The sequence below is a fragment of the Equus przewalskii genome, chromosome 5 (genome assembly GCF_037783145.1).
Source record: "Equus przewalskii isolate Varuska chromosome 5, EquPr2, whole genome shotgun sequence".
Taxonomy (NCBI): domain Eukaryota; kingdom Metazoa; phylum Chordata; class Mammalia; order Perissodactyla; family Equidae; genus Equus; species Equus przewalskii.
Window position 1 is genome coordinate 81,783,753 of NC_091835.1, and position 23,656 is coordinate 81,807,408.

Genomic DNA, 23,656 nt, shown 5'->3' on the forward strand with positions numbered 1-23,656 from the left:
AGCTAGGACTTCCAGTATTACATATTGAATAGAGATGGCAACAGTGGACATGCTTGCCTTGTTCCTGATCTCCAAGGAAAGACTTTCGGTTTTTCACTGTTGAATATGATATTAGCTGTGGGTTTTTCATATATGAACTTTATTATATTGATATAATTTGCTTCTATGCCTAGTTTGTTGAGTGTTTTAATCATGAAAAGGTGTTGAATGTGGTCAAATACTTTTTCTGTGTCTGTTGAGGTGTGATCATGTGGTTTTTACTCTGTGTTCTGTTAATGTGATATAGCACATTGATTGGTTTTTGTGTATTGGACCATCCTTGAAGTCCAGGAATAAATTCCATTTGGTCATGGTTTATGATCCTTTTAATGTGCTGCTGAATTTGGTTTGCTAGTATTTTGTTGAGGATTTTTTACATCTATATTCGTCAGGGATATGGTCTGTATTTCTTGTAGTGTTTTTGTTTGGCTTTGGTATCAGAGTAGTGCTGGTCTCATAAAATGAGTATAGAACTGTTCCCTCTTCTTCAGTTGTTTTGGAGGACTTTGAGAAGGATTAGTGTTAATTCTTTAAATGTTTTGTAGAGTTCTCCAATGAAGCCATTGTGTCCTGAACTTTTTTTTGTTGAAAGTTTTTGATTACTGATTCAACCTCCTTACTAGTTATAGGTCTGTTCATATTTTCTATTTCGGTCTTGGTAGGTTATATGTTTCTAGAAATTTATCCTTTTGTGAGGGGGTCATCCGATTTGTTGGTGAATAATGGTTCATAGTAGTCTTTTATGATCCTTCTTATTTCTGTGACATCACTTGTAATATCTCTTTCATTTCTGGTTTTATTTATGTGAATCTTCTCTCTTTCTTGGCTAAGGGTTTGTTAATTTTGATGATCTTTTAAAAAAAAAATCAACTCTGTTTCTTTGATTTTTTTTTTCTTTTCTCTATTTTGTTTATTTCTGCTCTAATCTTTATTATTTACTTCTGCTAACTTTGGGCTTAGTTTGTTGTTCTTATTGTAGCTCCCTGAGGCATAAAGTTAGGTTGTTTATTTGAGATCTTTTTTTTTAAATTAAGATTATGATAGTTAACAACCTTGTGAAATTACAGTTGTACATCATTATTAGTCATGTTGTAGGTACACCACTTAACCCCTAGTGCCTTCCCCCCACCCCCACTTTCCCCTGGTACCCACCGATCAGTTCTCTTTGTCTGTATGTTAACTACCACCTATGAGTGGAGTCATACAGAGTTCGTCTTTCTCTGTCTGCCTTATTTCACTCAACATAATACACTCAAGGTCTATCCATGTTGTTGTGAATGGGACGACTTTGTCCTTTTTTATGGCTGAGTAGTATTCCATTGTATATACGTACCATATCTTCTTTATCCAGTCATCAGTTGCTGGGCACTTAGATTGGTTCCATGACTTTACTATTGTGAATAATGCTGTGATGAACATAGGGGTGCATGGGACTTTTGGAATTGCTGATTTCAGGTTCTTAGGATAGATACCCAGTAGTGGGATGGCTGGGTCATAAGGTATTTCTATTTTTAACTTTTTGAGAAATCTCTGTACTGTTTTCCATAGTGGCTGCACCAGTTTGCATTCCCACCAACAGTGTATGAGGGTTCCTTTTACTCCACAGCCTCTCCAACATTTGTCACTCTTGGTTTTGGATATTTTTGCCATTCTAACAGGTGTAAGGTGATATCTTAGTGTAGTTTTGATTTGCATTTCCTTGATGATTAGTGATGATGAGCATCTTTTCATGTGTCTATTGGCCATCCGTATATCTTCTTTGGAGAAATGTCTGTTCATGTCCCCTGCCCATTTTGTGATTGGGTTGTTTGATTTTTTGTTATTGAGCTGTGTGAGTTCTTTATATATTATGGAGATTAACCCTTTGTCAGATAAATAACTTGTAAATATTTTTTCCCAATTAGTGGGCTGTTTTTTTGTTTCAATCCTGTTTTCCCTTGCCTTGAAGAAGCTCTTTAGTCTGATGAAGTCCCATTTGTTTATTCTTTCTGTTGTTTCCCTTGTCTGAGGGGTTATGGTGTCCGAAAAGATTCTTTTGAAGCTGATGTCAAAGAGTGTACTGCCTATATTCTCTTCTAGAAGACTTATTGTTTCAGGCCTAATCTTTAGGTCTTTGATCCATTTTGAGTTTATTTTAGTGAATGGTGAAAAAGAATGGTCGATTTTCATTCTTTTACATGTGGCTGTCCAGTTTTCCCAGCACCATTTGTTGAAGAGACTTTCTTTTCTCCATTGTAGGCCCTCAGCTCCTTTGTCAAAGATTAGATGTCCATAGATGTGTGGTTTTATTTCTGGGCTTTCAATTCTGTTCCCTTGATCTGTGCAGCTGTTTTTGTACCAGTACCATGCTGTTTTGATTACTGTAGCTTTGTAGTATGTTTTGAAGTCAGGGATTGTGATGCCTCCAGCTTTGTTCTTCTCAGGATTGCTTTAGCAATTCGGAGTCTTTTGTTGCCCCATATGAATTTTAGGATTCTTTGTTCAATTTCTGTAAAGAATGTCATTGGGATTCTGATTGGGATAGTGTTGAATCTGTAGATTGCTTTAGGTAGTATGGACGTTTTAACTATGTTTATTCTTCCAATCCATGTGCATGGAATGTCTTTCCATCTCTTTATGTCATCATCGATTTCTTTCTTGAAAGTCTTGTAGTTTTCGTTGTATAGATGTTTCACTTCCTTGGTTAAATTTATCCCAAGGTATTTTATTCTTTTTGTTGCGATTGTGAATGGGATTGAGTTCTTGAGATTTTTTTCTGTTAGTTCCTTATTAGCGTATAGAAATGCTACTGATTTATGTATGTTGATTTTATACCCTGCAACTTTGCTGTAGCTGTTGATTGTTTCTAATAGTTTTCCTATGGATTCTTTGGGGTTTTCTATATATACGATCATGTCGTCTGCAAACAGCGAGAGTTTTACTTCTTCATTGCCTATTTGGATTCCTTTTATTTCTTTTTCCTGCTGAATTGCTCTGGCCAACACCTCCAGTACTATGTTGAATAAGAGTGGTGAAAGTGGGCACCCTTGTCTTGTTCCTGTTCTGAGGGGGGTGGGTTTCAGTTTTTGTCCTTTGAGTATGATGTTGGCTGTGGGTTTATCATATATGGCCTTTATTATGTTGAGGTACTTCCCTTCTATACCTATTTTATTGAGGGTTTTTATCATAAATGGATGTTGGATCTTGTCAAATGCTTTCTCTGCATCTATTGAGATGATCATGTGGTTTTTCTTTCTCATTTTGTTAATGTAGTGAATCACGTTGATTGACTTGCGGATGTTGAACCATCCCTGTGTCCCTGGTATAAATCCCACTTGATCATGGTGTATAATCTTTTTGATGTATTGCTGTATTCGGTTTGCCAAAATTTTGTTGAGGATTTTTGCATCTGTGTTCATCAGTGACATTGGCCTGTAGTTTTCCTTCTTTGTGTTGTCCTTGTCAGGTTTGGGGATCAGAGAGATGTTGGCTTCATAGAATGTGTTAGGGAGTACTACATCTTCCTCTATTTTCTGGAATAGTTTGAGAAGGATAGGTATTAAATCTTCTTTGAATGTTTGGTAGAATTCTCCAGAGAAGCCGTCTGGTCCTGGACTCCTATTTTGGGGGAGGTTTTTGATTACTGTTTCTATTTCTTTACTTGTGATTGGTCTATTCAGATTCTCTATTTCTTTCTGATTCAGTTTGGGGAGGTTGTAGGAGTCTAGGAATTTGTCCATTTCTTCTAGGTTGTTCAATTTGTTGGCATATAGTTTTTCATAGTATTCTCTTATGATCCTTTGTATTTCTTCAATATCTGTTGTGATTTCTCCTCTCTCATTTCTAATTTTATTTATTTGAGACTTCTCTCTTTTTTTCTTGGTGAGTCTGGCTAAGGGTTTATCGATTTTGTTAATTTTTTTGAAGAACCAACTCTTTGTTTCATTGATCCTTTCTACCGTCTTTTTTGTTTCAATGTCGTTTATTTCTGCTCTAATTTTTATTATTTCCCTCCTTCTACTGACTTTGGGCTTTGTTTGTTCTTTTTCTAGTTCTGTTAGGTGTCGTTTGAGATCGTTCTTCTTCTTTAATGTAGGCGTTTACCACTGTAAACTTCCCTCCTAGCTCTGCTTTTGCTGGATCGCATTGAGATGCTAGTGAGCTTTTTGAATCTGTCCCTTTCTTTCCCCAGATTTGGGAAGTTTTCCTCCATTGTTTCTTTGAATAAGCTTTCTGCCCCTTTCTCTTTCTCCTTCTAGTACTTCATAATGCATATATTGGTCTGGTCAGTGCTGTCACGTAAGTCCCTTATGCCGCCTTTACTCTTCTTTGTCCTTTCGTCTTCATTGTTTTTCTTTTTGTTTCCCTCACTGGATGATTTCAAATGACTTGCCTTTGAGTTCCTTCTTTCTTTCTTCTCCTTCATTGAGACTGCTATTGAACCCATGTAGTGAATTTTTCAATTTAGTTATTGTATTCTTCAGCTCCAAATTTTGTTTGGTTCTTTTTAATGTTTTTTTCTCTCTCTATTGATATTCTCATTTTATTCATGCGTTGTTTCCTGAGCTCGTTGAGCATCTTTATGACAGTTATTTTGAATTTTTTGTCAGGTAATTCTTATCCCTCAGTTTCCTTAGGGTCAGTTTGTGGAGATTTATTTTGCTCCTTTAGTTGGGCCATATTTCCTTGTTTCTGTCATATGCCTTGTTATTTTATCTTGGGATCTATGCATTTGAAAAACAACCACGTCTTCCAGGCTTTACCGACGGCCTTCATGCAGGGGAAGACCTTCACCAGTGAGCTCAGATGGCGATTCTGGTACCCTCTCAAGCCTTTTCTGTGGTTGCATCTTCTTTGGACTTGTGGGCATAAATTCCCAACAAGAGTGTTTTCTAGGTTTCTTTTTTCAGGAGCTTGTGATCTCTTGCTCCCTCTGGTGGCTCTTTGCTGTGCTGTGGGTCCTCTGGAGCAGCCACCAGCTGTCCAGCTCTTCTTTGTTCTCATCAACCCCCAGGCATCTAGACTATGTCACATCTCATTAGTGCACCGAGACAGGTGATAGTGAAGCCAGTCCCTTGTGCCACTCTCTGAGAAACTGGGACGTTGCACTCATGCTCCAACTCTTTCCCTCCTTAGGAGGAAGCCAGGAGTTGGGGGTTTTCTCCCCATCATTCTGCACTAAGCTGGGAGGAGGGGCAATGGCGGGTGAGTGTGTCCTAGTTCAGATGGCCCATACCTGGTGCCCTTACCTGTCAGTGCTTAGATTCAGGCAAGACAGAATCCTAGCCCTCTGGTAGCCCCCCGAAAAGTCAACGTTAGACGTATGTTCCAGTTTTCTCTTTCCCTCCTCAAGGAGAAGCCAGGATTGGGGAGTTTTCTCTCCATTGCACCAGCCTGTGCCAGAGGAAGGGGCTCTGGAGTGTGAGTGCTACTGATTTTCCTCCTGGCTTCCATGCAGCTCGCTTCGTGCTTGCTTGGGGTGCAGGAGTCTCTTAACTGGTTTCTGGATTTCTTACAAAGGAGTTGGTCTGTGTATTATTGAATTTGAGTCTCCATGGGGGAAGAAGGGTCTGGGGCTTCCTATTCTGTCATCTTGCTGATGTCACCCCTTCTTCTTTTTTTTTTTTTTTAATTTAGAATATAGTATAGTTCTAAGGCTTTCAGCAAGATTTTGGTGATAGTCTCTCTCCGATTATATGATTGTCAAAAAAGAGAAATGTCAGGGCTGGACCAGTGGTGTAGCAGTTAAGTTTGCATGTTCTGCTTCAGCAGCCTGGGGTTTGCCGGTTCGGATCCTGGGTGTGGACCTACACACCGCTTATCAAGCCCTGCTGTGGCAGGCATCCCACATATAAAGTAGAGGAAGATGGCCACAGATGTTGACTCAGGGCCAGTCTTCCTCAGCAAAAAAAAAGAAAAAAAAAAAAGAGAGAGAGAGAGAGGGAGGATTGGCAGCAGATGTTAGTTCAGGGCTAATCTTCCTCAAAAAAAAAAAAGAGAGAAGTGTGGACTCAGTTTTTAATTCATGACATATATGTAGATACCCAAGAGGTGTTGAGACAATATAATATGATGGAAATTAGATGTGGATTTAGATTCTCCCTAGCACTGCCACATAAAAGCTGTGAGAAAGTGCTTTCGCTTTTCTTTACCTGTTTCTCAGTGTGAAAGTGGGGCTGTTATTAATACCTTTCAGAGTCGTTGGGACACTAAGTTGGTATATAAAGTACCTAGCTCAGTGCCTGATGATTATAGTAGCTTCCTAATAAGGTTTATTCTTTTTCTGCGTTACTTAACTAATTAAATCAGTGTGACCCTGAAGAGAGGATTCTAATAACATGCTACTGGATTCGTCTCTCAATCTTGTTCTCTTCTTCCTTTTCAGTTTGGACCTAGATGAGAACATTGATGACAAACAAATTTCTGGATAGTGTAATTGCTAATAGGTTGGATAGCTAACGAATCAGAATCCAAAAAGATCTTCAAGAAGGAGGGCTTATGCTTATGGAGCTCTGTACGTGGAATAAAATATTCCAGGAAGAGAGTGTAGCATGTGGGAATCCAAAACAAGCAAGTGGTTCCTTATGAGATATTTGACAATGTTCTTACTTCCAGCAGTACGAAAGACTGACCCAACCAGTGCTTCCTTCCTGCTTTCTCTTTTTTTTCCCCAGTTAAATCTCTTAGAGAGGTTATGGCACAGATATGTGTTGTGGTTGATCATAAATTCCTGGGGTAAGATAATGTACATTTCAGAAGAACCCTGAGACTCTTAAAATCTGCTGAATACTATATTTGAAGGACTAAAGGGATGGGCTAGGGCGTGGGGACAGGAAAGGGCTTGATCACTAGTGAAACTGGAGCTGAGGAAGAGGTAGTGGTTGGTGTGGAAGAATGATTAACCTTCTCGCTTTTGCCTCCCTCAACCGTTTGATTGCATCTGTCGGTCAGCAAAAGGATAAGGTGAAAAGAAGGGACACAGAACCAGGGCTGGGACAAGTTGGAGTCTAAGCCAGGCAGGAGTAGTGTGCAAGAGATTAATTCTACTAAAGGCTAGCAGCAAAGGAGTTACTGAAGGCACCCAGGTGTGAGCTGAGAGCTCATGTTGAGTTGGGAACTGAGTGTATTGAGTGAAAAAAAAAGTTGATGTTAATGAACTCCAATCTTAAAAGAGATTTTCATGTCTTTTATCTGAAATGAGCTGATGTTTCAGATTGTTTTGCTTTTTTTAAATTTAGTAGAGTTTAATTTGATATGTATTTTTATGAAAGATTTTGAATTAATTATATTTCTTAATTAACTGCTACAGTGTAACGTTAACGTACACTGTAGAATTAGAATGCAACAGTAGAAATGTTAATTTCCTTCTTAGATATTTGGATTTGTGCGTGCCTTTGTGTTTGTTAACCTTTTCTTTTTGGAGTCCCGTTTCCAGGATTTCAAATGCTGTGAAGCCTGCTGTGGCTTGTCACCACCAAAGATGCAGTTTGGACTGCTACTAAAAAAGAAAAAAAGAACATTAAACAGGAATTTTTCCCAAAAAATAGTTTGAGGGTCTAGATAAAAGCTTTTAAGTACTATTTTTAATAATGCTTATTTTTTCAATATAACATTAACTCATGGAAAATAAAAGGAAAATGTTTCAAGTTCACCACCTAAACTTTAACCACTCCTTTTGGTCCATTTTCTCAAGTCTGTTTTTATATTTTTTCTCTGAAACTAATATTGCTGTAAATATGATAAATATTTCATATTATAAATATTTGTATTTTTTTCCTTAAAGTTATTATGCGCATTTTCCCATGTCATTGTTCAGGTTTTTGAAAGCTTTCTTTTTCTGACTGGATAGTGTTTCTTTACGTGCTTGTATTGTATCAGTTGGTGGTTTTTCACTATTATGAAAAGCACTCTAATCTTCGCAGATGGTGTTTGATTTTCCGATCATTTCCTTACAAATAGTCCTAGAAAGGAAATACTTGTTCAAGGAGCATGAGCTTTTGTTAATGCTTTTGATATATGTTACCAAATTACTTTCTCATTTGGAATGACAGTTTTAGCAAAACCCAGCCTTTCGGCTATTTTATTTTCTTTTACCCAAGTTCTAGCATAAATATGGAAGAACCTCACTACAAAGCTGGTATCAAACAATGATGGGAATATGTGTGTTGTAGACTTTCTGCTTGTGGAGAGAGATCTATTATTGTACATTTCATGTGTTTATACTAGGGTTTTATCAGCGACACAATTAAGTTTTTGCATTCATAAGTCAATGAGCCAGAGAATGTGTAGAACTCCTAAGGGTGTGAGTGTAAGCTAATTTTCCCCAACTTCTAGTGCATTTTAAGCACACTGTTAGTTTGATGGAGTTAAATGAGAGAATAAGTAAGCCTCACTAAAATTTTTTTATTTCTTGAATATGAGGTCTTTGTATTTCATTCTTATTTTATTTCTCCGACTTTCTCCTTCAAAGGAAATTTAAATAAATATGACAGTTAAATAATTTAAACACTGTTTTTCTAACTCCTCCAATGTTTTTCTGGAGCTTTTTATTAATCATTTTTGAGATTGAAAACTTGTTTTGATTTGTGGAAAGTTAAGAGGTCCCTCTGGTGGAACATTTAGGGAATACATAGCGTTATATATTTCAATGAAAAGATGTAGATTGGTTTTTTAAGTTAAATGGTGGGAACTTTGTATGATGACTTTCCAGTATAATGATGTAATGAATCCCGGTTTATACCTAGGTGACTTTCAAAACCTATTTAATCTTTAACACAATGAATATGTTTAAGATTTGTTAAGAAAATAATGGGAAAGAAGATAGCTGCAAATACGCCAAATTATGGGGCTGGATAGACTTTTGTGACCTAGGTTGGAATGCTAATCATTGTTAATAAAATTGTGTCTGTGGAAAAATAAGTGTTCTGAGAAATGGAATGAGGGAGAAGTTTCATAATAATTATAATTTATCAAGTACAATTTAGTTTAGTATTTTCTATATGTTACCTCTGATTGTACAATGATCCAGCAAGGTAGGTGATATTAGACCCGCTCATAGGGGTTTAGTGGCTAGGTCATCCAGCAAGTAAGTGATGGAACTGACAATAGAATCACGTACTGTGCACTTCTGCCTTTTAGATGGAAGGAGTGAGTTCGTAACCCCTAGCTTCATCTATTGAGTGGGCAAGGGACTAACCCTGAGTAAGGGTTAGGATCTGAATTGATCAAAGAAGATGCATATGCATAAATGATGTGTTTTCTTTTATCCGCAGTTAAGGTTGTACATATAGCTAGTCAGTAATGGAGTCATGATCTGATCCTAGGCCTACTTGACTCCAAGGACAGTGGTCTTTCCCATATTCCTGGAGGTGAAAGATCGAGTTCCCACTGAATCAGCAAGAGTTAAATTATATTCACTATTGATTTCTGTGTATCATATTTTAATTAATTTAAAAAGCAACATCTGATGTTTAGCCTACATCATCTCACAGTTAACCAGAATATTCAGTAATTGTAAAACCACATAGCTCTCATTACCATGTAAGTTACCTATTTTGTGAACTGTCTCCCATAGGTTTTTAATATTTGCTTACTTCTCCCTTATCAGTGTCTTTTCCCCTCCATACTGATGTTTTGTTGCTTTATTTAACGAGCTGAGTCTTTTACATGAAACAGTATTATTTTTGTACTTTGAAACTGTAATTCAAGTTCAAAGCATGTGACATGGGTTTTAAAACACACAATCTTAGCCAAATTATTTTGAAAATAAGGTAAATTGGGAATTGAGAATTATGGGTGTGTATATGCACATAATGTGTTAAAATAGATTTGTTAAAGATTTGGGAAAACATGCTTTGAATTTTAAAAGATTTATATGAAGCAGTCAGCAGTATGTTGGCTGAGCTATTGCCTATAAGTAAATAGTAATAAGTAATAATAATGATAGACCTGCTTTAAAAATTAAAAACTTAGTTTCCTCCTGATTTTTGTCATCAGTTCTCAGAAAATGAGTGTTTTATGATGCAGGAATGCCTTACCCCAGGGGTTGGCAAACTACAGCCCGCAGGCCTGTTGTTATATGGCCTGCTGGCTGTGTTTTACAACATTTTTAAAGATTGCTTTAAAAAAATATGTAACAGAGATCAGAAATGTATATGGCCGCAAAGCTTAAAGTATTTACTCACTAACCCTTTACGGGAAAATGTTGGCCTACCCTTGCCTTACTTATAGCTTTCCAGGTGGCTGCAAAAAGTGAATAATAAAACACTTTTGACTCTTAAAGGTAGAGGCTGTGAATGCTACAATGTTAGCATGAGCTGTTTAATTAGCATAAGCCAGGAAAAAAATTCAACTTCTACTTCTACCAAAATTCCATTTTATACTACTGTAGAACTGTAAGTACCGTGTAGAATATTTGTAGAAGTAATGGCCTATTTAAGACCTCAACGTCCCATTAAATCTTTAATGAGGTTTTCAATATCAATTGTTTTTTGAAAATGTGTATTCCTAAAGGAACATTCTATGGTTCTGCTGTATTCCAGGTAGTGAGTAGATATCTGAATGATGTTAATTTGTGTTGTTAATATGGGAAAGGAAAACAGAAAATGGGAAAATAACAGGATACCCTTTTCTTACCCTCATTATTTTATAACTAGAAGTTTTAAGCTGTGTTTTTCCATGTACTTAGCTTATTAGAGTAGGTGTCCTTGTTAATTTGATCCATTATCTACATTTTTAAGGATCATTAAAGAGAGCAATAATGCTATTTATACTATCTTCAGCCCCCTAAAATTTTTATATTTAAAATATACAACTGGGGGCCTGCATGGTGGCGCAGCGGTTAAGTTCACATGTTCCGATTCAGCAGCCCAGGGTTCGCTGGTTCGGATCCCGGGTGCGGACGTGGCACTGCTTAGCAAGCTGTGCTATGGCAAGCGTCCTGCATATAAAGTAGTGGAAGATGGGCACAGATGTTAGCCCAGGGCCTTCCTCAGCAAAAAGAGGAGGATTGGTGGCAGATGTTAGCTCAGGGCTAATCTTCCTTGGGAAAAAACACACACACGCACACACACACAAAAAGAAAACAAAATAAAATATACAACTGATAAACTTGGAAATTTATTTGTTTTTGCATTATTTGAAACTTACATTTATAGTCTAACTTTCAAGATTTTATGTAGTAATGCAAAAATGTCATAATATTCTGCATATTGTAATAATACAAGCTGAAGAACATATATATAAATACAGGTAAATACAGCATGTGTATTTCATTTTATTTTTAAAATATCTGTGTCTTTGAAGGATAAAGGCTTGAACTAAATAAGTACAAAATCGTTTTAAAAAACCTACGCATTACATAGAGGATCAACGCAATGTCTCCAGCTCCCTGGATAACCCATATTAATCTTCCCTTTTGGATTTTCAAAGTCCTTATCTAGCTTGTTCTTTTTCTAATCCTGATTCATGCAGTGTAACCAGAAGTATGTTCTTTGGGTGCTTCTTCATCAGCGCTTTTTTCCTTCTCTAATTTTAGAGCAAGTGAATATGAATTCTGTTTGATTTTTAGTTATACGCAAAGTGATTTCTAGTAGTGTGTTTATAACAATTAGTAATTGCCTGAAATTATTTTTGTGTAATTTTATTGCGTACCATTTTAAAGCAATATTAAAACTTAAACAAAAATCACCTTTTTCTTCATTGTTTTCCAGTTCTTACTCATGAGTACATATCTTTTATAGTTACAAATATATATAAATTGAGTGTTGTAGTTTTACTTTTTTTAACATATAGCTATTTAGCTTTTATTGTGATCATTTCTGAATTTATAATATCCCATTGAAATGATTTCATATATAAGCCTTTTCTCAATTATTAAATACTTATATTGGCTACAAACATTTTGATATTTATAAATAATGCAGAAATTATCACACTTTTTTTTTTTAATAGATAGCCTATAGTTATCTTCACCATCTGAAAAATCTTGGTGGTAGTTGTAAATTAGTAATGATGCCTGGCAAGATTAGTTCTGCTTCATAAAACATTTTATTACATTTTCAAACTTGATATATTAAAATAACTGGCCAGTTTCATATTAGGAAGTAAATGGTACTGATCAAATGAAAACCTTGTAATTCCCAATGCTGCTGAAGAATCTGTTAATAAAATGCAATAGCTATTACTTACAAAATTCTTTCTGTTTTTTAAAAGGGATTTTTAAAAAGGACTTATTTCTACTTTTAGAAATTCATTCTTTGTACTTCAAAAAGTACATAAAGATATACTTGGAATAGAATAGAATCTCCATGAGCATAGGGAACATTGATTGTTTTTAGTGCTATGTCTCTAGATCCTGAAACAGTACCTGGCACATAGTAGGCTCTCAATAAATAATTGTGGAATGAAAGAATTTTCAAGGATATTTATTACATATTATCTTCTATGTTAAATAATTGGAAATGCTCTAAATGTTCATTAATAAGGAGTTGATTAAAGTATAAAATAACCGTACAATGGGATACTATTTTGCTGGAAAAAGTTGGGTTGTTCCATGTGTACTGACATTGACAGTCACGATACCTCAAAAAAATACATTTATTTTCAATATTTCGATTTAAAAAATACATAATTCGCCTATACACAGCAGTTGTTAAACTTGTTGGCTTCAGGACCCTTTTACACTTCTAAAATTACTGAGGACCCTAAATGGCTTTTGTTTGTGGGATATATATACACAAATATATATATATATATATATTTATATGTATATATATTTATACTTATATATTTTACCATATTAGAAATTAAAACAAATTTTTAAATCTACCTATTTAAAATAATACATTTATTACATGTTAACATAAATAATGCTTTTATGAAAAATAACTATATTTTCCAAATAAAAACATTTAGTGAGAAGTGGTATTATTTTACATTTTTGCAAATCTCTTTAATTTCTAGCATCATAAAAGACAACTGAAGTCTCATATCTGCTCTGCATTCAATCTGTTGTGATGTTGTGTTGAAGTACATCAAGAAAATCTAGCCTCACACAGATAATGTAGTCAAAACAGGGGAAAGTATTTTAATACCCTTTTCAGATAATTGTAGATATTCTTCTTTGATACTACACCAAAACTCTACAAGTAGTAGTTTCTTAAAGATTAGTTGCCATGTGGAATTTGAAACCATATCTGTGAATTTGTCATACTTTTTCTCTAAAGTCCTTTGGTCTATTTTTCACTTAGAATGGATCTTTTAATCATGCCAAGATTTTATAACTCATGCATTGGTCATTTGGAAAATATTGGTTTACTGGGTATACAGATCTTTCAAATGTTAACACATTTTACTATGCTGTACCCAGAAGTCACGTTCATTAATATCATAATTTTAAGTATTGTGAAGCTGTCAAGCTCATAGTAATGTATGCAAATTTTTCAAAATTCTCCTCTTTACTTGAAAGCTTGAATTTTATCATCCGTTACAGAATTGTTTTTATTTGATGGGCTTGCTTCATTTACTTCTTGAGAAAATGTCTGTGAATAGCCAAGTCTGAATAGTTTGTCATTTGTTCATCTAAAAATAATGTTCCATAAAAAGACAAAGTGGCTAATTCACTCTTAGCATGATGATACTTAAAAAGCAAATTATATATATAAAGACCCCCAAATCTGTAAATGTAATGTAAAAAAAAACAAAAACGGCAAAATATTAACAGTGGTTATCTTAGTGTGTTGGAGAAATGGTGACATTTTTTCTTTTTTCTCCGTTTTATTTTTCTGTAATGAATAATACATTTTTGTTATATAAAGTGTTATATAAAGATAAGGTATGTTTATTGAACAGTTTACACATAGAGTCAAGTGAATGTGAATTATTAAGAATAATTATTTTTTAATTTTTCTTATTAGGATTTAGGTTCTGAATATGAAGATGTATTTAACACCTCATTGAAGTGGATTTTAGAAAATGGAAAAGATGTTGGAATAAGGTAAAGGGTTTGATTTCCATTTTGACCATTTTGTAGTATAAGAAGTGGTTTTGACTCTAAACTCTCCCTTAACTATTTTTAAATAGGTGTGTCGGTTATGGCCCTGAGGAAGAACTGAGAAATATAACTGATGTGCAGTTTTTACAATCCACAAGACCACAGATGTCTTTCTGGTGTCGTTTTCGACGTGCTTTTATTACTGTCACCCACAGGTTATTGTTGTTATGCTTAGGTAAGTTGTTAGGATGAGAAGGAAGATAGGTTATAGTCCAGAGGTTTTGTGTCTGTGTTTCACCAAAGGCCAGAGTTCAGAATTTACTTCTGTGATAGTTGCTATTATAAATCACATCTAAAAGTCTTCACTAAGGTATAATAATATTGAGTTTTTTTATACTTTCAGTATCAATCTAAGGGCTTAGAAAACTACTATAAGGAGAGGTGGGAATAAAACTTTGTCATAAGAATGTCACAGGAAAAGCAAATGTAATGCATAGTAGACATCTACTTTAGAAAATAGAATAGGAAAACAAAAATTAAGCTTATTTTTTAAATAATATTATAAATTAAGTTCATTGAAATTATTTTTAATTTTAAAGATATCATTTACCTAAGTTAAAATTTTCAGATTCCTAGATTTTATGTGACAAATTATATTCATTTTTTCTTTTTTCTGTCCAAGTCCTTTAAAAATAATTGAATTTGCTTAAAGAAAAATGTAGTATGTTTACAGTCTCATGAGACTCACTTTTCCAGTAGTTTAGTGCTGCCCAGAAAAAAGTTTATGAAATATAGTTATATTATTTTGTTTTTAAAAATATATATAATTTAAATGTTCAGTTGTCAATGTAATAAAAGAAATGGTTTTTCTAGAGAGAGTAAGTGAAACTCTAGAAAAATGTTTAATGTTAAATTTTTCTATGTAGTTTTTTTTTTTTTTTGAGGAAGATTAGCCCTGAGCTAACGTCTGCTGCCAGTCCTCCTCTTTTTGCTGAGGAATACTGGCCCTGAGCAAACATCCATGCCCATCTTCCTCTATTTTATATGTGCCCACCACATGGCTTGCCAAGTGGTGCCATGTCCATACCCGGGATCCAAATGTGCGAACTTAACCGAGGTGCCACCAGGCCAGCCCCTCTACGTAGTTTTAATTATGTAGCTAATTCAACCACTGTCTTGAAGAGTCATTCCATTATCCCATTACAACAGTTAGAATAATCACTGTAGAAAATGTCACAAGTGTTCTTTTTTTTTTTTTTTCCGCTTTGTTTTGTTAATCCTGTGTTTAACAACTGGCCCAGTAACTTCAGGTTGCAATGAATGTTGTTGATTGCCATTGACCATAATTTTTAAAGTACAAAATATATAAATATTCCAGGTGTAGTGATGGTTTGTGTCGTTCTGCGCTACATGAAATATCGCTGGACAAAAGAAGAAGAGGAAACAAGGCAGATGTATGATATGGTGGTAAAGATTATAGGTATGATACTTATAAAAATCTAAACTATTTCTAGAATAGTCATTGGGTGATGGACTAGAACATGATGTCCAATGATTGATTCATTTGTAAATTCATTTGATTTATTTTCAGATGTTTTACGAAGTCATAATGAAGCTTGCCAGGAAAATAAAGATTTACAACCTTACATGCCTATTCCACATGTGCGAGATTCCTTAATACAGCCTCATGACAGGTATGTTCAAAGCAGTGTGAATTGAAGTAAATCTGAATGTTGGTGTCTTCTGCAGTGCTGAAAATTATATTGAGAGTTGTGACCCTTCTCAACTAGACCTGTTGTACTATGCAGGCATTATTTTTGTACTTTAAACTCTCCTTTCTTTCTAAATTCTCCTGTTCTCCTCCTGATTGTGAGTAGCATAATAGACAACTGGATTTCTAAATCATTCTCATTCCTATACATTTTTAATTCTTTGTTGTCAATCTCTACCTTATTTCCTTTAATTTCATCTTGATAAAGAAATAGGAATAGACAGTAGCCAGTAATGTTTTACTAATAATTTTTTTAAGTGCTTTATTTTGTTAAGCTTTCTAAATTAAAGAACTAAATAATAGCTTTTTGAAAATAAAAGATGATGCCATATCCTGAAGCAGCATTCTTAACCCTAGCAACATGCCAGAATCACCAATGGAGCTCTTGGGGGAAAATCTGATGCTTAGACTCCCCCTCTGGAGATCAAAATTCCGTAAATCTTAGGTGAGGTTGAGGCATCTAAATCTTTTTTGAAAAAACTCCATAAGCAGTGATAAGAATAGCTAGAGTTAACAATAGCCACTACCTTCAGTTACTAATATTTGAAAAAGATGACAAGCCAGGATGATGGTAAATTTGTCATTTTGTTCACGTGATAGGAAAAAAATGAAGAAAGTCTGGGATAGAGCTGTTGACTTCCTTGCTGCTAATGAGTCTAGAGTTCGCACGGAAACACGAAGAATAGGTGGTGCAGATTTTCTAGTTTGGCGGTGGATCCAGCCTTCTGCATCCTGTGACAAAATATTAGTAATACCTTCTAAAGTATGGCAAGGTCAAGGTATGTATTTTTAAACAACAAATATGTAAACATGAGTTTTTTTCTTTTTTAACTACGAAAGTCTTATGTGTTTGAAGTAAAATAGTACAGTTGAAAGATGCATGAAGGCCAAGCTCCTGTCCACTTCCATCCCACAGAAGGAATCAGTGTTAGCTTCTTCTGTAGCCTTCCACTTTTCTTCTTTCTAATATAGACATAAATAGTTTGTCTTTACTGTAGTAGAATACTATAACATTAATTTTTTCTTTTTCACTTAACAAAGCAACTTAGGATGATAGATCTAACTCTGCATTCTTTCCCCCTAATTTTTTAATGCAAATAAGACACATATAATTTGTTTTAGGTATATATAAAAAACATGTACGTGGAATCATAGCTTTTTTTTTTGACTAAGATAGGCCCTGAGGTAACATCTGTTGCCAGTTTTCCTCTTTTTTTCTTCTTTTCTCCCCATAGCCCTAGTACATAGTTGTAAGTCATTCTAGTTCTTCTATGTGGGATGCCACCACAGCATGGCTTGATGAATGGTGTTTAGGTCTGTGCCCAGGATCCAAACCAGTGAACCCTAGGCCGCCAAAAGAGAGTATGCAAACTTAACCACTTGGTCATGGGGCCAGGCCCAGAATTACAACTTTTTAACTGTTCTTTCTTCTTCCAGTTTTTGCTTGCCTGCCTCTCTCTCACTAAGACCCTTCCACCTGCATATCCCTTGTGCCAAGTAGCTTTTGTGGGTATCTTTCTATATTCTTTGTAATGCCTGCATGGTTCCAAAAACATGTATATAGAAGTAGATGCGGGGCTGCCCTGTGGCCCAGTGGTTAAGTTCACGCACTCCGCTTTGGCAACCCAGGGTTTGCCGGTTCTGATCCTGGGTGTGGACCTAGCACCGCTCATCAAGCCATGCTGAGACGGCATCCCACATAGAGAAGCTAGAACCTACAACTAGGATCTACAACTATGTACTGGGGGGCTTTCAGGAGAGAAAATAAAGGAAGATTGGCAACAGATGTTAACTCAAGGCCGATCTTTCTCTCTCTCTCTCTCTCTCACACACACACACACGAAAAAGCTCACTGATGTTCCCCTTTAAAAAAAAAAATGAAGTCTATAGGGGGGTTTGGTGATTGGTTGTCTTATAGTACCCAAACCTCTACTAGTGATAACCGTTACCTCCCTTGAATTTTTTGTATCCTAATGGTTGCAAAATGAAATCTCATGGTTAGTTTAATTTGCATTTTAGGACTAATAGTGAGTTGAGTTTCTTTTAATCTTCTTGTTGGATAAAGGCATATTTATCAGTGTTTGCTAAACATAGCATTTATGGGAAAGGTAAGTACATAGTTTTGAAATTGCAATAAAACAAAATCCAGTCACTCCCTTTTTTTCTCTTGTTAATTTTCATTTTCAAAGGGCTTGAATAATAGGCTTCTATAATCATGGCATAAAAATGAAACTTTGATGTTGCCAAAGATGACACTAAACGATAAACTATTTGCTTTAAAGGGTGCATGCAGAAGGGCCCTGTGAAACTGAAAACAGAATTCAAAGCCAATAGGATCTTATTGCCTTAGTGGCTGATTATAATGGGTGTGGAGTCTCAGCCTAATTTCTTCATGCAGCTAACAATCAGTGCTCATGTATACATTTGAAGTTCTAGAAAAGGCCTTATTTTGTCCATATGAATTTATCGTTGTAGTTGCCTTATTTTTAAAATACGAGATTTTCAAGATGAATCTAAAGACAATTTCTTGACCTAAATGACTCATGTTGTTCTTACAAATTAGCAGTGGTGTGATTACTTTGTGTTAAATTAGATGCTCTATAAACTCTAGGATTGTAAACCTCAGACTATTATTTTCACTGTATTATTTTCTTAGATAGGAAAAGACTGTGCTAGTGTGGTAAAATACAACTTGAGGTCGGTTATAGTGGAAGTGCAACTCAATGTGAATTGATGTCATATTTTAAAGTGACCTGCTACTTTTTATATTAGTGTTTCATCAGGTTCCAGTGTATTAAATGTTCACAAACTGTATGCCAAGTACTGAACTATCTTAATTTGAGTATTTCTAAATGGGCCATGTAAAGAATTGTAAATTTAATCTCCCTTTACTTGGCAGTCTTTGGTGAACAGTTACAGTGATTAGGGGTTCCTGATCCTGGAAAGGAATTGAGAGTAAAGACACCTGTTACTTATTTGGCAGACAGAAAAAAGTGTAATGGCTGAGGTAACTCTAACCTAAAGGCAGAAAATCCTAAGGTAGAACCTAGTAGCTATTTGCTGAAGTGTACTGATTCAATTTTTGAATGATTATGGCGATAAAACAAGAGTCTGTGGGCTCCTAGCAAGAGAGATTTGAATTCTTTTAAGAATTTCATCATCATAAGAATTGTTACAGGAGGCTAATAGTGAGAAGGTGTTGGAATATTCCTTAATGACAATTATACATCTTTTGCCTCATTTGAGAACATATAGCTCCAATATAGAGAATTTAGTTTTAATATTACTTACATTTTTGTGCCATTAGATGTATAGTCTATCTAATTATAACTAAATGACTCTGACCTAGCTTTTAAAAATATTAATACATAAGTTTTGCTTCCATTTAAATATATCTGAACACAAATGTTGTGCTATATAAATATGGGTGTATACTGAGCACTTTGGTGGTGGTTGTGTAAAAAGATAGTTTAACTTATTAACAAGCTTAATGTTCCTCTCCTTATAAATGCAGTAGTTTAATTAAATGGTACGTGGCTGGAGGGTTGGTAATTATAGTGGTCTTTTGAATTTACTACCACTACAAGCTATTGTCACTTAATAGCGTTTTCCCCAAGTAATTGTTAAATAATTGACCTTATTGAATTTTTAGTTCAGTTTCTGAAAGATAGTTAAATATAATTTGGGTGATTTTATGTATAAAATCTCTAAAGATATTTGAAAGCACCAGGGAAAAATCAAGTAGTACCTGCTGGAGAGGTACTATTTATGCTTCTGACATATGTAGTATGTGGAATAAGTAGCATTCATTTAAAGGATCCAAAGGTAGTTACTGAAGTATTTGAAATGTATCATTTGGTAACTGCTGTATCCTTGGCCCAGGAGGTGATTATGGTTTAGTTACGGAGATAAAGCATATATCTTAAAAATCAGTTTGATCTTTAGGACTGCTTTTGGACTAGATTTGGGTGAGAATAGTTTCTCTTAGATCTGTTATTTTGTGGAAACGTGGGTCTAGGGTAGGATACAGTGGTGTGAATGCTTGTATCTTTCCTGGTTCACCTGCTGCCCAGGCCAGTACTGGAATGTCAATGCTTGTATCTTCCCTGGTTCACCTGCTGCCCAGGCCAGTACTGGAATGTCAATGCTTGTATCTTCCCTGGTTCACCTGCTGCCCGGGCCAGTACTGGAATGTCAATGCTTGTATCTTCCCTGGTTCACCTGCTGCCCGGGCCAGTACTGGAATGTCAATGCTTGTATCTTCCCTGGTTCACCTGCTGCCCAGGCCAGTACTGGAATGTCCAGGAAGTCAGATTACTTGCAACTAAAAGGTCATTGAAGAACAGAACCTATACACTGCTAGAGAGGTCTGGAAGGCACTAGAGGTTCACAGACCTTCTTGATCTGGGGTTTGGCAATAATTTTCACGTCCAATGACCATTCCTCTACCCCATATCAGACGCTCTTTGAACATTCACATCCCAGACATTTCTTATCACTAGATACTTCTGAAATCTTTAATTAATACACTCTGGTACTTTAGCCATAAACTCATCCTTTCAACTTTCTTGCTTTATGTATTTGTTTTTTTTTAAACTCCCCAGAATCTCCAGTTCTTCGAAGCATCTACTTTCTCCAGTTCTTTAGCCTTCCTCCTAAATTAACTTCTTTTTCTCGTCCATCTTTGTGTCCACAATCCATCTTTCCAGTCACTCTCTTGCTAGTACTGTTAAATCATTACTATCCTTCATCTTACCCTGGTAAATTCGAACCAAGGATGAAACTGTTTTGTCTAAGCCTGTCTACGTGCAAGTGGCTGAGCACAGCAGGAGAAAATCATACAACTTGGCAGACTGGTACCCTCATTATCACCTTCAGTTAGGCCCTCAGCACTACCTGACTTTCATGTTCTTACCATATTTTACTAGTCGTTCACTTCCCTACTCTTCTCAATAACAATTTTAGATTTCTTCCCCTCTTTTCAAAACTTTGCCCTTCTCTCTCTTCTGATTCTCGGGTGATGACTTAAATAGAAGCAATCAGATTGTACCTCCCTCAGATTTCCGCCACCAAATTTGTAAAATTACCAGAATCCACAACTCATCCTCACCTCCTATTGCAATTGAGGAGCTGTCTCATTACAAAGACCCGAGCCCTTCTCTCTAGAGGGAGTGGGATCCAAGCCCTCTGGATTCCATTCTCTCTCATCTTCGCGAGTGTCTTCCCTTGCTGTGTTTTAAATCCCTGCCTCTGCTGGATCTTTCATCTTTAAAACACATTCTTGGACTCTGCATTGTCCTCTAGCTATGACCCTGTCTCTCTACCTAGTTACAGCCGAGCAGCATTAAACAGTTTACTGTACTCAACTGTCTTTACTTTTTCACCTCCCGTTTATTCTTCAGCTGACTCCATCTGTTTACTATCCCTATCATTCCAAAGAAACAGCTCTCAGACCTCCATATTGCTCAACTTAGTGGACATTTTCTTTTCTGTCCTTGTTTTACTTAACGGTGTTAGCAGTTGAACCTGCCTTGAAATGGTCTTCATTTGGTTTTGAGAATGCCAGTTTCTTCTGACTTTCCTCCATCTCTGACCATTTCTTCTGTCTTCTTTTCTATATTTTCTTCTTTTTCTGGATGTCTAGGTGTTGGAGTTTCTCAAGGCCATCTTCTTTTCTCAGTCTACCTGTCTGCCTCAGTGATCTCTTGTTGTAACTTCATTTACCATGTGTATGTAAATAACTCCTAAATTTATATCTTGAACTGAATCTTCTGTTCTGGTTTTCAGATTTTTTATATCAAGCTGTATACTTGTCTTCTCTGCTAGGAGATGGACACCACAGATTCAACATGTGCACAAACTCAGTATCTTTCTCCCCAAACTGCCCTGTCCTCCAGTGTTCCTGTCTAATTAATGATACCCCTCCTCATTTGGTTCTGCAGTAAACCTGGCAGTTATCCTTAATTTCTCCCTTACCCCATCATGTGCAGCCTTTAAACAAGTTGAGTCAAATATACTCCATAATATGTCCTGGTCTGTCCGTTTATTTCCGTCTATGTTGTTGGCTTGTCTTATCCACATTGCTATCATTTCCCTCTTAGACAACTATAATAACCTTCTAACTAGTCTCCTTGCATTCACTTTTGCTTCCATCTAATTGATTCTCCACATAATAGTCTATTGAAAACATTTGTAATTTTAAAGGACAGATGACATCATATTATTCCTGTCCTTAAAACACTTGAGTGGCTTTCTATTGCTCTTATGGTAATGTCTAAATACTTTAATGTGGCCTACATGGTCCTGAATAATGTGGCATCTGCCCCTTCAGGTTTATCTTTCTATTCTCTGCACTCTAGCCACATGGCTGTCCTTTAGTCATTTGAATATTCCCTCAAGGGCTGTGTAGAAGTTAGCATCTTTGCATGAAATGTCCTTTACGTCTCTCTTCATTCTGCCTATTTGTATTTATTCTTTAGATCCCAGCATATATTTTACTTCCACAGCATAAACTAGCTTAAGTTACTTTGACAGCTTTTTATATTCATCTTTCTTAGGATTTATCACAATTATGACTTTTTGGGTGACACTGTTGTTCATCTGTCTCCCCCACTAAACTGTAAACTCTGTAAGAGCAATGACTGTGTCTCTTATTCACCTTAACCAGGGGTCTGGCTCAGTAAAAGAAGGCAGTGAGTATTTTTGAATGAATACCTTTCAACAAAATGGAACAATGGCAAATCGTAAAACTAGTTTTTTTTTTTGTAGCATTTCATTTAGATAGAAGAAATTCGCCGCCAAATAGTTTGACACCATGTCTAAAGATTCGAAATATGTTTGATCCAGTTATGTAAGTATTATGATCAGAGGTACATGTAATCTGTATTGGAATATTTGGCTGAAATGTGCATGATATTCTTATAATGCTATGTCTATAATTGAAAAATCTCGTTTGCTTCCGAATAACTGCAGTAATGTTATTTTTTTCTCTTTTCTTTTGTTAAATTCCAAGCAAAAGTTTGGCCAAAAGACAACAGATATATAATGATTTGTAAAACTTTTATAAATCTTTGTATTCATGGTGAATCCTCAGAGTAGATAAATGCTTGAGTCAAATTAATGACACAAATGATGACAAGCAATACCCTTTATTAAAGGTGTAAGTCTTGTCTTCCAACATTCTTTGCCTCAGTAGACAATATAGATAAAAATACTATTTTTAAATTTCCAAACTCTGTAAAAAAATTCTCTACAAAGATGTACACACCTTCCCTTCTGCAATCTTGTCTACTTGTCCATGTAATAATTTGAGAAATTTTTATGTCCAGTTGATATTTGAGGAACTTTTTTGTGTATATAATTACAGCAGCATATGCATCCAAAAAAAAGCACAGTCAAAATAATGCCTTTGGGGCTGGCCCAGTGGCATAGTGGTTAAGTTCACATGCTCCACTGCGGTGGCCCGGGGTTCGTGGGTTCAGATCCTGGGTGCAGACCTACACACTGCTTACCAAGCCACCCTGTGGTGGTATCCCACATGCAAAATGAAAGATGATTGGCACAGATGTTAACTCAGGGACAATCTTCCTCACTAAAAAAATAAATAAATAAATAAAATTATTGCCTTTGAAGCCATAATATTTCACATGTAAACTGTAATAATCTTTAGAATTTACTTCTAAAGGCAACTGCTTATCTGTCCAGTGATATAACGGGTCAAATTTTGTTTTTTAAAAAAATCCTGACAGTGCAAATTGTATTACAATAAAATACCCATAATTTCCATCTAACAACTCATTTATTTCATGAAATAGTTGATGAGATTCCAAATAAGTGGCAGCAAAATTGGAAATGCAGAGAAGCACTGTCAGTAT

At 35.7% G+C, this 23,656-nt stretch overlaps 1 protein-coding gene and 1 long non-coding RNA gene across 4 annotated transcripts in view; one reads left to right on the forward strand and one right to left on the reverse strand.

Annotated features, from left to right (window-relative positions):
- Nucleotides 1-23,656, forward strand: part of LEMD3 (LEM domain containing 3) — a 67,104-nt gene that overhangs the window by 40,030 nt on the left and 3,418 nt on the right. Inside the window, exons 5-10 of the mRNA XM_008535034.2 lie at nt 13,935-14,014; nt 14,101-14,246; nt 15,390-15,491; nt 15,603-15,705; nt 16,383-16,561; nt 22,551-22,632. Coding sequence (XP_008533256.2) covers nt 13,935-14,014; nt 14,101-14,246; nt 15,390-15,491; nt 15,603-15,705; nt 16,383-16,561; nt 22,551-22,632 — 692 coding nt within the window. The remainder of the gene's footprint in view (nt 1-13,934; nt 14,015-14,100; nt 14,247-15,389; nt 15,492-15,602; nt 15,706-16,382; nt 16,562-22,550; nt 22,633-23,656) is intronic.
- Nucleotides 15,233-23,656, reverse strand: part of LOC103560572 (uncharacterized) — a 35,324-nt gene continuing 26,900 nt past the window's right edge. The window contains exon 5 of one of the 3 annotated variants that reach the window (XR_011540108.1): nt 15,233-16,745. This is a non-coding gene — a long non-coding RNA (uncharacterized lncRNA). Of the gene's footprint in view, nt 16,746-22,824; nt 23,374-23,656 lie in introns of those variants that run through there. The other 2 variants (XR_547250.2, XR_011540111.1) reach the window with 2 other exon arrangements.